The following is a 14,495-nucleotide window of genomic DNA, read 5'->3' on the forward strand; positions in this document are numbered from 1 at the left end:
AGATGGAGGTTGCAGTGAGCTGAGATCATGCCATTGCACTCCAGCCTGGGCAACAAGAGCGAAACTCTGTCTCAAAATAAATAAATAAATAAATAAATAAATAAATAAATAAATAAATAAATAAATGAGTTACAGCAGGAGCTGATATTGGGAGGGGAAATAAAGGGAAGTAAGAACTGGTTTGGATGGGAATTAGAAAAAACAAAAAAGTCAGACATCAGGCCAGGCGCTGTGGCTCATGTCTGTAGTCCCAGCACTTTGGGAGGCTGAGACAGGCGGATTGCTTGAGCCCAGAAGTTCAAGACCAGCCTGGATAACATGGTGAGACCCCTGTCTCTATTTAAAACAAAAGATGTAAGGAAAAAAAAAGAAAAAAAATGTCAGAGAAGTTCTGGGCCACCTCCCCCATCCCCTACTCCTCCAAAACACACACACACACACACACACACACCTGTCTATAGTCTAAGCAGGTCCTGCTCTTGTAACCCACCCAGGACAGTCCCTGCAACTCCAGCCTGACCTCACTTCCTGCTTCCATAGCTAGTTTGTTTTTCTGACACTTATTGGTAGACACTCCAGATCATTTCATTTTGCTTCCAGTACCCTTTCCACTTCCTAATACAAATGCAAAACAACCTGGGAATCCCCTTTCAGGGGGAAACAACGGTGCAGCTTTAAGAGAAAGAGAAGGGAGGAAGGGGGCGCTGACTCAGATCCTCAGATCCATTGGCTGCTGGAGGGAATCCCACCTCAGGGATTGGGCGTAACAGAGTCCGCCTCCTCTTGTGATTGGCTCAGCCAGAAAAATAAAAGGCGGCTGTGCCGGCCTCCTCCTCAGTTGGAGGGAGGCAGGGAATCTGGCTGGATTGGTGTGCTGAGACGCACCTGGCGCAACCCTCCCTTCTGAATCGAAGTTCAAGTCCCGCGGACACTGCAACCATGAAGGAGAGACGGGCCCCCCAGCCAGTCGTGGCCAGATGTAAGCTCGTTCTGGTCGGGGACGTGCAGTGTGGGAAGACCGCGATGTTGCAAGTGTTAGCGAAGGATTGCTATCCGGAGGTGAGCTGCCCGCCCGCCCGCTGGCCGGCTTTTCTCCCTGCCTGCCCGCCTTGGGGTAGATTTCCACCTGCCCAGGAGACGTGGCTCCCCCAGCCCCAGCCCATCCTCAGCCGCTTTCTGAGGCTTTACCATCCTAAGCTGCTTTTTGGCTGGAGGACTGCCCTGCCTTAGCTTCCCCTGAGACCTGTTCCACTTCTGCCGCCCCGCTGGCTCCTCCTCACCTCTTCACCCAGAGGCCCCATCAGATCCCCTCCACCTTCCTGCGTCCCTGGAGTCTGCTCTCAGGTGAGGGCACTGGAGGCATTTGAGAGTCTGGGGTTTCTTCTTGACGTAATCCCTGCCTATCCGCTCACCTGCTCCTCAAAGGCTCTATGCCTGTGCCTCCAGGCAGGCTTCTGCAGCCCCTCTGTTCACCTGGCCGGGAGGGGTTTGAGAGGAGATGAGCTAGGATTGGCTTTGGCCTGTGGCTCTCTCAAATTGGGAAACACAAATCTGGGGATGGGAGGAATCTGTGTGTGTGTGTGTGTGTGTCCCTGATCGCCTAGGATATGGGGGGCTTACCCCTGGTGTGGGGGTGTGGGGGGGTGTCATTCACATTTCTCACTGCTGCAGAGCAAAGTGCCTGGTCCTCCACAGTCCCTTCCCTCCTGCCCCAGGCATCTCCTCTGGTTTCTTGTCTCCTGTGACTTTACTGTCTCTCTGGTGAGTGCGTGTGTAGCCAGCACTAACCAGGGGATCTGAGGGTAGGGGTGCCTGGGGTGAATGTTTCCTCTCTTTTCACAGACCTATGTGCCCACCGTGTTCGAAAATTACACAGCCTGTTTGGAGACAGAGGAACAGAGGGTGGAGCTTAGTCTCTGGGATACCTCAGGTAAGAATTAGGCTCCAAATACCCCTTTCCCACCCCCACTGGTCTGCTGTGTAGCTGCTGTCTTTTAGAAATTGTTTTCCCCTTTGGTGGGGAGAAGTGAAAAAAGAGGATCTGAAGACTCATTAGTTGTGGGGAGGGCTGACAGTTGGTGGACTCAGTTGCATGGTCCAAGGGTGCAGAGTGGGTGAACCCCAGGAGCCACTCTCTTCCCTGGGTCTGGTTCCACCCTTTAGAGGGCTGGGATGGTGAGGTGAAGGGACCCATGAATAGTCCTGGGGGTGGGCAGTAAAACAGGACTTCTCCATTTCCATTCCCTACCACCCAACATGCGCGCATACACACATGCACACACACGCGCGCGCACACACACACACACACCTTTTACTTCCCCAGAGCAAAGCCAAATAAGAGGCAAGAGGCAGTGCTGCTGGAGGCAGCGTGGTTGGGGCGGGGAGACAAGTCTGCTTTGGGGAAAGGTTGCTCAGACTCAGTTTTGTCTCCTGCATTCCATCTTGGGCCACTGCTGTCCTCCTGCCGCAGCTCAGCCCCGCTCGTCACACCGCTGCAGCTCGGGGATGAAGCAATGCATCATCGATGTTTTGGAAGTTGGGGGAGATGGCTTAATATAGGGCATAGTCAGTTGTGAATAGTGGCCGGCAGGGCAGAGGGGAGGTTGGCTCTGACTGTTTTCCCTCTACTGGGGTGAGGTAGAATATGCCCTGTCTCTCTAGAATGTAGAAACAATGTTTTTCCAGCCTCTCAGCCCCAAGCCCTTAGTGCTAGGCTATCCTTTGCCTTGATTCTGACCCCTTCCCATTATCTCTTTACCCCAGACCTTTTTCAATAGACTGGCTCAGAGTCATAATTAAGGAGTAAAAGCCGGGAATAAGAGAAAGAAAATAAAATCCACCCCTCCCCAAAAATGCATATTCAGGCTGAGTTTAAAAAGGGACCGTAAATCACTAGGTGTTTCCTGCTACATATAATAAATATGCTGTCCTGCTCCTTCAACAGCCGTTGTTCCCATGCTCTAATTCTGAGGTCTGAAAAGATTGGGGCTAGGGAATGGTTAGACAGACAATGAGCCTTTCCTCCCCAAACAAAAATTCCCCAATCTGGTATGCTTTTCCCTGTTGCAGTTTCAGGGCTTGGGAGGCAGGGTTCTGGTTCTCCTGGGCTGTGCTATGCTGGCAAGATTGGGCTAGAATGCAGCTTGATGGCATGATGTATAATTTTTGGTTTTTCATCTGCTGTACCCTCCCACCTTCCAATCTTCCCAGAATCTTATTGCAGCTCATCTTTTTTCACTACCACCGCCCAAACGCCCTCCCCCCACCTCCTCCCTCCTTTGACAGTCAGAATGCAGCCCTCAAATCCCAAACCAGATCATGGAAAATCAGCAAGTGTGGTCTCTGTTCCCTGTGTCACACCCCCACCCCCAATTTCCGAAAGGATAAAGGCTGTCAGTTATTCTCAAACTCCCTCTTTCAGATTAGGTTCCCATAAGGAAGGAGGAAGTGGCCATGCTGTGTGGGATAGGGTTTCCCAATGTTGGGGTCAGGGTTGACCCTGTTCCCATTATTTACTTGCTAGTCTTAGGGGAGGGGGATTGCTTGGAGCCAAAATGGAGGCCTCCTCCCCTCCCCCTTCCCCAGTGCTGCAGTGCTTCCGCTCCTCAGTGCTGCAGTGGTAAGACCCCACCTCAGAAAGGGATGGAGGAGGCTTGCTAAAGGAGCAGGCAGCTATCCCAACTCCCCTGTATTCCTTTTTTTAATGACCAACATCCCCCCACCAGCTTGGATTCCCCCCAGTTTCCATGGCGATTGCGGTGCAGGGAGAGGGGCTGCTTGCTATTCTGAGCACGGATTGTCTGGGTTCCAAATCCGCTACTGCTCCTTCCCCAGGGTGGAGGGGGCAGGCTCAGCTCCTAGCATTCTCCCATATGGGACCACCTGGGTCTGCATTGCCTATTTCCCTCCCAACGAAGGACTCTTGCTCTAGCCTCTAAATCCCCAGCCATCGGTGCTGCTGTCTTTGAGACTGCCTTCCTGAGATGTGGGGGGATCAGGAGGTACAGCTTTCCTTTTGCCCTTTTCAGTGTAAGCCAATCTGGGTGGGTGGAGAAGTGGGGCACTGAACCCTTGATTCTCTCCCTCCCCTGCTAGCCTCCTAAAGTTCTGACCCCATGGAAAAGCAGCAGGCAGGTTATGTAACAAGGAGGTTTTTCTCTTCACTGGGGAGACCCTGGAGCAGAAGGGAGTGAAGTTGGGCAGCAGGCAGGCTCTAGAAGAGAGAAGCCCTGAAATAAGTGCTGTCTCTCTGCAGGGCTGGAAGCATCTTCTGGGACTCAGAAAACTAGTAGATCTCCAATTAAGCCTGCTGTAGGAGACCCAAACAGGGCCATATTATACTCCACCCACTTTATTTTGTCTTCTTTCCCTTTTTCTGGACTAAGGGGGATGATATTCTTTCATGACCTTCTGGCAGACAGTCAGGTCCCAAGCTTCCTGCCGCAGTACATTCCCCCTGGGAGATGGGTGGATCCTCAGGGATCGAGGATGGTATTCCCAGGGCTTTAGGGCTTAGGCCTACTGGGGAAGGAAAACACCATGGCTCACCATCAGCTCTTTCTGGCCTACACCAGGATCTCCCTACTATGATAATGTCCGTCCACTCTGCTACAGCGACTCGGATGCAGTATTACTATGTTTTGACATCAGCCGTCCAGAGACAGTGGACAGCGCACTCAAGAAGGTAAGACTAGATCAACTCTCTAATCTCTAACTCAGCATGAGGACCAAGAAGGAATCGGGACCTTGTCATGAATGCCCTCTCGTATAACATCAAGAAACGGAAGCCAGGGAAGGAAGAGATTTGCCCAAGGCCACACCATTAGCTACAGCTCTGGGACTGGAACTTGGGTCTCCTTACCCCGCTGCCTCCCGCCCTTTTTGTTATCCCATGTTGCCTTGCCAGAGGCCCCGCAAGGGAGGGTGGTATTGAAGACTCAGGAAGCAGAGGACGGAGAGTCAGAGAACCTTTAGGTGATACGGTATGAGGGTCAGGCATGGGACCTTTTGGAGGCAGCTTCTATAGACCCTGATCCCAGTCCCACTGAGAATGGGCAAGCCAGGCAGGTCTGAGCTGAGCTGCTGGTATGAAATGCTTAGGTCTGGGCAGATCCACCAATGCTGAGGAGTCCTAGGAAACCTTGTGTATCTAGCATAGTATAGAAGATGCTGGGATCATGTTCTTCCCTTGAGAAGAGACTGGTTGGCTTCCCCCTGGCATTCTGGACTTGTGAGGCCCTTTGGGGTGAGGGGGCAGATCCATGCCTGTATGGTTGGCAGAGAGTGGGAGGAGAATTGCCCTTGTGCCCTCTCTGGTGACTGAGCCATAGACTGGGGGAACAGGCTCCTGGGTCAGCACTCTGGGGGCCCCAAAGGCCTCATGGGCAGGAAAATGATGTAATTAGTGCAACGGTGATGCTGTGACTCAGAGGGAGGACTGGGCTGGTGATGAGTGAGGTGATGTGTGTGACGTTGCCAGCCAAGCTTCTCCTGGTATCTGTCTGCCACTAACTCTCCTTCCTTCCTCCTTCTCCTACCCTTCTTCCTGCTCCACCCCTCAGTGGAGGACAGAAATCCTAGATTATTGTCCCAGCACCCGCGTTTTGCTCATTGGCTGCAAGACAGACCTGCGAACAGACCTGAGTACTCTGATGGAGCTGTCCCACCAGAAGCAGGCGCCCATCTCCTATGAGCAGGTGTGTGCGCGTGCAAGTGCATGTCGTGGGGTGGAGTGAGGAAGGCTAGAGGCAGACAGCTTGAAATATGGCCCTGGCTCAAATTCTTCCACTATGGCAAGAGAGAATTGCTGTTATAATTAGCAAATGAGTCACCTGGAGAGAGGTGGTGGGCACCTGCTTACCCAGATGTATGCTGTCAGTTAGCAGGTGAGTTATTCCTGTGTGTGCCCACATTTCTAAGATTGTATTCTGACCACCTGCGTTAGAATCATTAGAGGTGTTTGTTAGAATTTCACACACACAAAAAAAGAGGCCAGGTGCAAGGTGGCTCATGCCTGTAATTCCAGAACTTTGGGAGGCTGAGGTAGGAGGATAGCTTGAGCCCAGGAGTTTGAGATAAGCCTGGGCAACAAACCAAGACTGTCTCTACCAAAAAAAAATAGCTGGGTGTGGTGGTGAGTGCCTGTAGTCATAGCTACTCAGGATGCTGAGGTGGGAGGACCGCTTGAGCCCAGGAGGTTGAGGCTGCAAGGAGCTGTGATCATGCCACTGCACTCCAGCCTGAGTGACAGAGTGAGACCCTGTCTCAAAAAAAAAGAAAAGGAGGAGGGGCACTGGGTACGGTGGCTCACGCCTGTAATCCCAGCACTTGAGAGGCCAAGGCCGATGGATCACTTGAGCTCAGGAATTCAGGACTAGCCTGGCCAACATGGCAAAACTCTGTCTCTACTAAAAATATCAAAAGTAGCTGGGTGTGGTGGCATGCACCCGTAATCCCAGCTACTCAGGAGGCTGAGGCAGGAGAATCGCTTGAACCTGGGAGATGGAGGTTGCAGTTAGCTGAGATCGTGCCACTGCACTCCCACTTGGGCGACAGAGTGAGAGACTCTATCTCAAGAAAAAAAAAAAAAAAAAAAAAAAAGGCCAGGTGTGGTGGCTCATGCCTGTAATCCCAGCACTTTGGGAGACGGAGGCAGGTGGATCACTTCAGGTCAGGAGTTCAAGACCAGCCTGGCCAACGTGATGAAACCTCGTCTCTACAAAAAATTAGCCAGGTATGGGGGTGCACACCTGTAATCCCTGGGCAACAGAGTGAGACTCTATTTCAAGAAAAAAAAGTGTGATCTGCCTAGGTTGGAGTGCAGTGGCACAATAGTTGTTTATGCAGCCTTGACCTCCCGGACTCAAGTGATCCTCCCTCCTGTCTCCCTAGTAGCTGGGACTATAGGTATGGGCCCCACGCCTAGCTAATCTTTTAACAGTTTTTGTAGAGACAAGGTCTCAGTATGTTTCCCAGGTTGTTCTTGAACTCCTGACATCAAGTGATTCTCCTACCTTGGCCTCCCAAAGTGCTGGGATTACAGTTGTGAGTCACCACACCTGGCCTGGAATCTGCATTTTTTATAAGACCCCTGGATAATTTCTTATGTGCATGAGAGCATAGGGTTGGGGGACTGAGTTTCGCTCTTGTCACCCAGGCTGGAGTGCAGTGGTGCGATCTCAGCTCACTGCAACCTCTGCCTCCCGGGTTCAAGAGATTCTCCTGCCTCAGCCTCCTGAGTAGCTGGGATTACAGGTGCCCGCCAACACGCCCAGCTAATTTTTGTTATTTTTAGTAGAGATGGGGTTTCACCATGTTGGCCAGGCTGGTCTTGAACTCCTGACCTCAGGTGATCCACCTGCCTTGGCCTCCACTGCACCTGACCTGGGGAGCTCTTAAGAATACTAATACCGGCCAGGCGCGGTGGCTCACGCCTGTAATCCCAGCACTTTGGGAGGCTGAGGCGGGCGGATCACAAGGTCAGGAGATCAAGACCATCCTGGCTAACATGGTGAAACACCATCTCTACTAAAAATACAAAAAATTAGCCAGGTGTGTTGGCGGGTGCCTGTAGTCCCAGCTACTCGGGAGGCTGAGGCAGGAGAATGGTGTGAACCCGGGAGGCGGAGCTTGCAGTGAGCTGAGATCGTGCCACTGCACTCCAGCCTGGGCAACAGAGCGAGACTGTTTCAAAAAAAAAAAAAAAAAGAAAGAAAAAGAAGAATACTAATGCCTTGGCTCTATACCCAGAATTTTTTTTTCCTTTTCCTTTTTTTTTTTTTTTTTTTCCCAGAGACAGGGTCTTACTCTGTCACCCAGAATGAAGTGCAGTGGTGTGATCCTAGCTCACTACAGTGCAGAACTCCTGGGCTCAAGGGATCCTCTCTAGTATTTGAGACTATAGTTGTGTGCCCACTTCCAGTGAATTTTTAAACATTTTTTAAAAGTGTTTATTATTATTTTATTATCTTTATTTTTGAGATTTATTTTTGTAATTCCAAAGTGCTGGGATTATGGGTGTAAGCCACCGCGCCCGGCCACTTAGGCTGGTCTTGAACTCCTGGCCTCCTCAAGTGATCCTCCCATCACAGCCTCCTGAGTAGCTGGGATTAGAGGCACTAGCTACTGCCCCAGCTATCCCCAGAAATTCTAATTTAGTTTGGCATCAATATAGTTTTAAGAGTATTCCAGATGATTTATAATGTGCAGTCAGGCATCGTCTTAAGAAAAAGAGGCATCATCAGACAGGGTGTATGCCAAAAAAAAAAAAAAAAAAAAAGAAAAGATAATCGAATAATCTGCAGAGGGTGGTGTTTGGAGACTGGCAGCTGGGTCCCCTCTGGAGTGGCCCTGGGGAGTGACGCACAGAGGCAGCGTCCCAGAGCCATTTTGGCCCACTGCATTAATGCCCTCACCCCCTCCTGCAGGGTTGTGCAATAGCAAAGCAGCTGGGTGCAGAAATCTACCTGGAAGGCTCAGCTTTCACCTCAGAAAAGAGCATCCACAGCATCTTTCGGACGGCATCCATGCTGTGTCTGAACAAGCCTAGCCCACTGCCCCAGAAGAGCCCTGTCCGAAGCCTCTCCAAACGACTGCTCCACCTCCCCAGTCGCTCTGAACTCATCTCTTCTACCTTCAAGAAGGAAAAGGCCAAAAGCTGTTCCATTATGTGAAGTGGAAATTGGAGGGGGGAGACAACCCCCTACTTCCTCCCTTGGGGTGCAGAGGCACGGGGAGAGGGAGGATGAGACAATTTAGGACACTGGACATGAGTTTTTCAGATGGCCACGGTGAGGGCTTGGAAGGAGACAGGAATGGGGCGAGGAAGGAGCCAGGCCCGGCATGAGGACCTGACGCTGAGAGAGAACCATCATACCCCAAGCCAGGCACTAGATTGTGGAGGGGGCGACTACCCCAGTGCCCCCCCCCCCCCGCTCCAGAGGAAGGAAAGCTGTGGGGGACGGGGGGCATGCTGGCCTCATGGGCTTGGGGGCCTACAGCAGCCTCACCTTCAGCTTCATGCCTCTTCCACACAGCGTTTCCATGCAGGTCAGGGGATGGGAGGGGTCCCTGAGCCCTTCCCTTCCCCTCTAAGGAGGCAGCAACGGAGAGTGGGGAAGCGGAGCGGCAGCTCCCTTGGGGGCTTAGCCCAGGTGCTTCGTAACTGCAATCAGAAGTGCAGGAGCTGGTCAGAGCCAATGAGAAGGAAACCTCATCTTTGCATAGCCCATGCTTCATGGAGAGGTGACATCATACATTCACATGCTTCTCACCTAAGTCCCCAGGGTCCAAGGGAGAAGCCCCAGACCCCCTTCTCTTGCAGAGTGTGGGGGTGGTGGTGCTGCAGGGGCAGGGCTGGGTGGGGGTCACCAGACTTTTTCTGCCCTTAGGGTAGTACAGCTGGCATTTGTTTTATAGACTCTTGTCTTTGGAATTGGGGGGAGGGGGGGAGTGTTTCAATCTGTTATATGTTCTGTGTTTAATGAAGAAAACCTATTTATTAATGAAAAATATAATACATATAAAGAATTTGGCTCCGTATTTTTTTCTGTTTTCTTTAGTTGTTACAATTGGTATTTTTTTTTTTTTTTTTTTGGTCTTTTTTTTTTTTCCTTTTTGTGGAGAACAGGGTCTCGCTATATTGCTCAGGCAGGTCTCAAACTCCTGGGCTCAAGCTATCCTCACATCTCTGCCTCCCTAAGAGCTGGGATTACAGGCATGAGCCACCGTGCTTGAGCCCTTTGGTTGATGATAATGAGAGAAAAGCTGTCCTGGGACCCTTTCTGTGGGTTGCAGAGGGGCTGCCTCCACCATTCCCCAGCTCCTCCAAGAAGGAGCTTCTCTCTTCCCCCATCCCCCTGCCCTAGCCCCACCCAAGACCTACTAAACCAATGAAGGGCTCCTTAGCCCGAGAGCAGGGGTGCAGGGGTTCTCAACCCTGGAACTATTGACATTTTGGACTGGATAATGCTTTGTTGTGAGGGACTGTCCTATGCAGCCCAAGATGTTTAGCAGTGTCCCTGATCTGGTGGATGCTAGAAGACAGCACCCCACTCTCCAGCTATCACACCCAAAAATGTCTCCAGACGTTGCTAAATGGCCCCTGTGGAAAAATTCTGGTTGAGAACCACTGCCCTGGAGAGTCTAGAGGAGAGAAAAAGGTTGGATGAAATCATCAGTAGAGGATCCAAGCTGCTGAGATTCCACCCCACATAGAAGGTGGACAGACTAAGCCAAAGCTGGGGGAGGCTCCTGGGATTCTGGTCTCCTCTGAGTTCAAGGAGAGGTGACATTTGCCTTCATGACCTTCCAATTCCGATGCCTACTGATGGCAGCTCAGGGGCCTTAACTCTTAACTTCCTTTCTCAGTGACTTATAGCTCTTGTTTTCCAAGTGCCATAGTGTAGTGCTAGTGCCAGAAATAAAGTTAGCATGTACTAGGCCAGGCGCGGTGGCTCAAGCCTGTAATCCCAGAACTTTGGGAGGCTGAGGCAGGTGGATCACAAGGTCGGGAGATCGAGACCATCCTGGCTAACACGGTGAAACCCCATCTCTACCAAAATACAAAAATTAGCCGGGCATGGTGGCACGTGCCTGTAATCCCAACTACTCGGGAGGCTGAGGCAGGAGAATCGCTTAAACCCGGGAGGCAGAGGTTGCAGTGAGCCAAGATTGCGCCACTGCACTCCAACCTGGGCAAAAGAGGGAGACTCCATCTCTAAATAAATAAATAAATAAATAAGTAAATAAAGTTAGCATGTACTTAATGAGTGTTCAGCACTGTGCACTGTGTTGAGGGCTTTACATGATCACATTTAGCCTCATAAAGGATAAGAGCTAACATTTGTTAAATGTTTACTATGGGTCAGGGGCACTTACGAGATTTTTTTTTTTTTTTTTTTTTTGAGACAGGGTCTCACTCTGTCGCCCACGCTGGAGTACAGTGGCATGACCACTGCTCACTGCAACCTCACCCTCCTGGTTCACCGTCCTGATCACCCTCCTGACCCTCCTACCTCAGCCTCCTGGGTAGCTAGGACTACAGGAGTACCACAGTAGTAGTCTATTTTTTGTGGAGATGGGGTTTCACCATGTTGCCCAGGCTGGTCTTGAACTTCAGGGCTCAAGTGATCCTCCTGCCTCGGCCTTCCAAAGTGCTGGGATTACAGGCATAAACCATGGTGCCCGGCCCCACTTACGAGTTCTTTCTATGTTATTTATTCCTGTGATAACCCTATGAGCCTATGAGGTGCTATTTTTTTTTTTTAGACAGAGTTTCACTCTGGCTGGAGTGCAATGGCATGATCTTGGCTCACCGCAACCTCTGCCTCCTGGGTTCAAGTGATTCTCCTGCCTCAGCCTCCCAAGGGACTACAGGCATGTGCTACCATGCCCGGCTAATTCTGTTTTTGTTTGTTTGTTTGTTTGTTTTAGTAGAGACGAGGTTTCTCCATGTTGGTCAGGCTGGTTTCAAACTCCCGACCTCAGGTGATCCACCCACCTTGGCCTCCCAAAGTGCTGGGATTACAGGTGTCAGCCACGGCACCCCGCCGCTATCTACTTCATTTTACAGAAAAGAAGACCGAGGTTCAGAGAGATTAGGTAACGTGCACAAGGTCACACAGCTAGGAAGTGGTTGAACATGGATACAAATCCAGGCAATCTGGCTTCACATCATGCACTCTAACCTGCTCTGCTGTCCTGTCCTGTGAGGGAAGTGGTATTATTATCTCTGTTTTGTAATGAGGAAAGAGAAAAGCCAGAGATGCCATATAATTTGCACAAGATCACAGTACTAGTAAGCAATTGAGCCAAGATTCAAACCAGATCTCACTGTTCACCAAAATCCCATGGACCCCTTACTGGTAGGCATGTTGTACCTAAATAGGTATCTCCAGTTATGGTTCTTACTAGAACACCATCCCTGTCTCTATCTCCAAAGATGATGGTTTAGGTGTGGTGACTGGAACTACAGGTTCCAGCACTTTGGGAAGACGAGCCGGGCGGATTGCTTGAGGCCAGGAGTTTGAGACCAAACTGGACAACATTGCAAGACCCTGTCTCTACAGAAAGTAAAACGATTAGCCAGGCGTGATGGGGTGCACCTGTGGTCCCAGCTACTTGGGAGGCTGAGGCAGGAGGATCACTTGAGCCCAGGTCAGGGCTGCAGTGAGCTGTTTGTGTCACTCCACTTCAACCTGGGCAACAAAGTGAAACCCAGTCTCAAAAATAAATAATAAGCCAGGTGTGGAGTCTCACGCCTGTAATCCCAGCACTTTGGGAGGCTGAGGCAGGTGGATCACGAGGTCAGGAGATCGAGACCATCCTGGCCAACATGATGAAACCCCGTTCCTACTGAAAATACAAAAATTAGCTGGGTGTGGTGGCATGTGCCTGTAATGCCAGCTACTTGGGAGGTTGAAGCAGGAGAATCGCTTGAACCAGGGAGGTGGAGATTGCAGTGAGCCGAGATTGCAACACTGCACTCCAGCCTGGCGACAGAGCGAGACTCCATCTCAAAAATAAATAAATAAAATAAAATAAAATAAAAATACAAACAAATAAGAAAACAAAGATGCATGTTTGTGAGAGAACTAGTGGGGCAAGACAAATAACAAGTATCCTTGAAGCCCAATGTCTTACATGTGTCATGAGATGTGCGCACAAGTACTAGAGGAACTCTGCCACTATGAACTGGGACAAGCTTTATCACCCTACAGGAGCTCAATTTAAAGAGAGTTGAGATGGCAGCCTGAAAATGGGGAAAGGTAATGGACTCTGAAGTTAAATGAACCTGAATTTTGGCTCCATTCTTTTCTTTTCTTTTTTCTTTCTTTCTTTCTTTTTTTTTTTTCCAGTCAGGGTTTTGCTCTGTCACCCAGGCTGTAGTGCAGTGGCACGAGCATGGCTCACTGCGACCTCGACCTCCTGGGCTCAAGCAGTCCTCCTGTCTTGGCCTCCCAAAGTGCTGAGATACAAGCATGAGCCACCTCACCTGGCCCATTCTTTTTTTTTTTTCTCTTTCTTTCTTTCTTTCTTTCTTTTTATTGATCATTCTTGGGTGTTTCTCGCAGAGGGGGATTTGGCAGGGTCATAGGACAATAGTGGAGGGAAGGTCAGCAGATAAACAAGTGAACAAAGGTCTCTGGTTTTCCTAGGCAGTGTTTGTGTCCCTGGGTACTTGAGATTAGGGAGTGGTGATGACTCTTAACGAGCAAGCTGCCTTCAAGCATCTGTTTAACAAAGCACATCTTGCACCGCCCTTAATCCATTTAACCCTGAGTGGACACAGCACATGTTTCAGAGAGCACAGGGTTGGGGGTAAGGTCATAGATCAACAGGATCCCAAGGCAGAAGAATTTTTCTTAGTACAGAACAAAATGAAAAGTCTCCCATGTCTACTTCTTTCTACACAGACACAGCAACCATCCGATTTCTCAATCTTTTCCCCACCTTTCCCCCTTTTCTATTCCACAAAACCGCCATTGTCATCATGGCCCGTTCTCAATGAGCTGTTGGGTACACCTCCCAGACGGGGTGGTGGCCAGGCAGAGGGGCTCCTCACTTCCCAGTAGGGGCGGCCGGGCAGAGGCGCCCCTCACCTCCCGGACGGGGCGGCTGGCCGGGCGGGGGGCTGACCCCCCCCCACCTCCCTCCCGGACGGGGCGGCTAGCTGGGCGGGGGGCTGGCCCCCCCACCTCCCTCCCGGACGGGGCGGCTGGCCGGGCAGAGGGGCTCCTCACTTCCCAGTAGGGGCGGCCAGGCAGAGGCGCCCCTCAACCTGGCCCATTCTTTTAACTATGTGGCCTTCGAAGGCATAATTACTCTTTCTGGGCCACAATCTCCTTACCAGTAAAATGGAGATAGCACTCATCTCATACTGCTATGAGAACTAAGTAAAACAAATAAGGTAGGTTAAGTGTCCAGCCCAGAGCTGAGCACTTAGAAGATTCTCAATAAAAAGTGGCTGCAGTTTTTGAAGATTCTGGCCTACCATGGTTGGTCTGATTCTTAGTTTAATCTGTGAATCTGTGAGTCGAGCGCCCTCTCGTGCTTTTGTGGTGAATTACACCTAACAGATCTCAGAGCTCTCTTCTTTCCCTTCCGTTCTCTCTGGAGTAGAAGCTGGGAGGTGAAAGGCTGCAGGTTCTAAGAGAAGTGTGTGTCTCCGAGGGTTACTTTGGGCCATTGTACGTGATGCTCAGGGCTTTAGGATTACTTGGGTCTATCCTGAGGCTCTGCTTGAGAGCTTGGGCATATTCAGAGAGAAAAGGCAGACCTACAGCCATGTGGAATTGAAGCAACAAACCTGCTGCTGGCAAAATGGGAAGGGAGGTCCGAGATACTTCTGGTTATCTAAACCGTTTCCGCAACTGCAATGTTTTGTTTTGTTTTGAGGGAAAGAGTTATGAACCCATAAGACCAAAGAGAAACACAAAGTGAACTTACGATTTGAGGTTAAAACAACAACAAACAACAACAACAACAACAACAGC

The 14,495-nt window shown here is 50.6% G+C and overlaps 1 protein-coding gene across 1 annotated transcript; it reads left to right on the forward strand.

Moving 5' to 3' along the window:
* Window positions 1-828: 828 nt before the first annotated feature.
* RND1 (Rho family GTPase 1) lies at window positions 829-9,528 on the forward strand. The gene is made up of 5 exons (XM_016923514.4): window positions 829-1,059; window positions 1,843-1,930; window positions 4,575-4,684; window positions 5,562-5,696; window positions 8,427-9,528. Exons 1-5 carry the CDS (start codon window positions 940-942, stop codon window positions 8,670-8,672), a joined length of 699 nt encoding a protein of 232 aa, XP_016779003.2. The 5' UTR covers window positions 829-939; the 3' UTR covers window positions 8,673-9,528.
* Window positions 9,529-14,495: the final 4,967 nt, after the last annotated feature.

The sequence above is a fragment of the Pan troglodytes genome, chromosome 10 (assembly GCF_028858775.2).
Source record: "Pan troglodytes isolate AG18354 chromosome 10, NHGRI_mPanTro3-v2.0_pri, whole genome shotgun sequence".
In the NCBI taxonomy this organism is placed as follows: Eukaryota; Metazoa; Chordata; class Mammalia; order Primates; family Hominidae; genus Pan; species Pan troglodytes.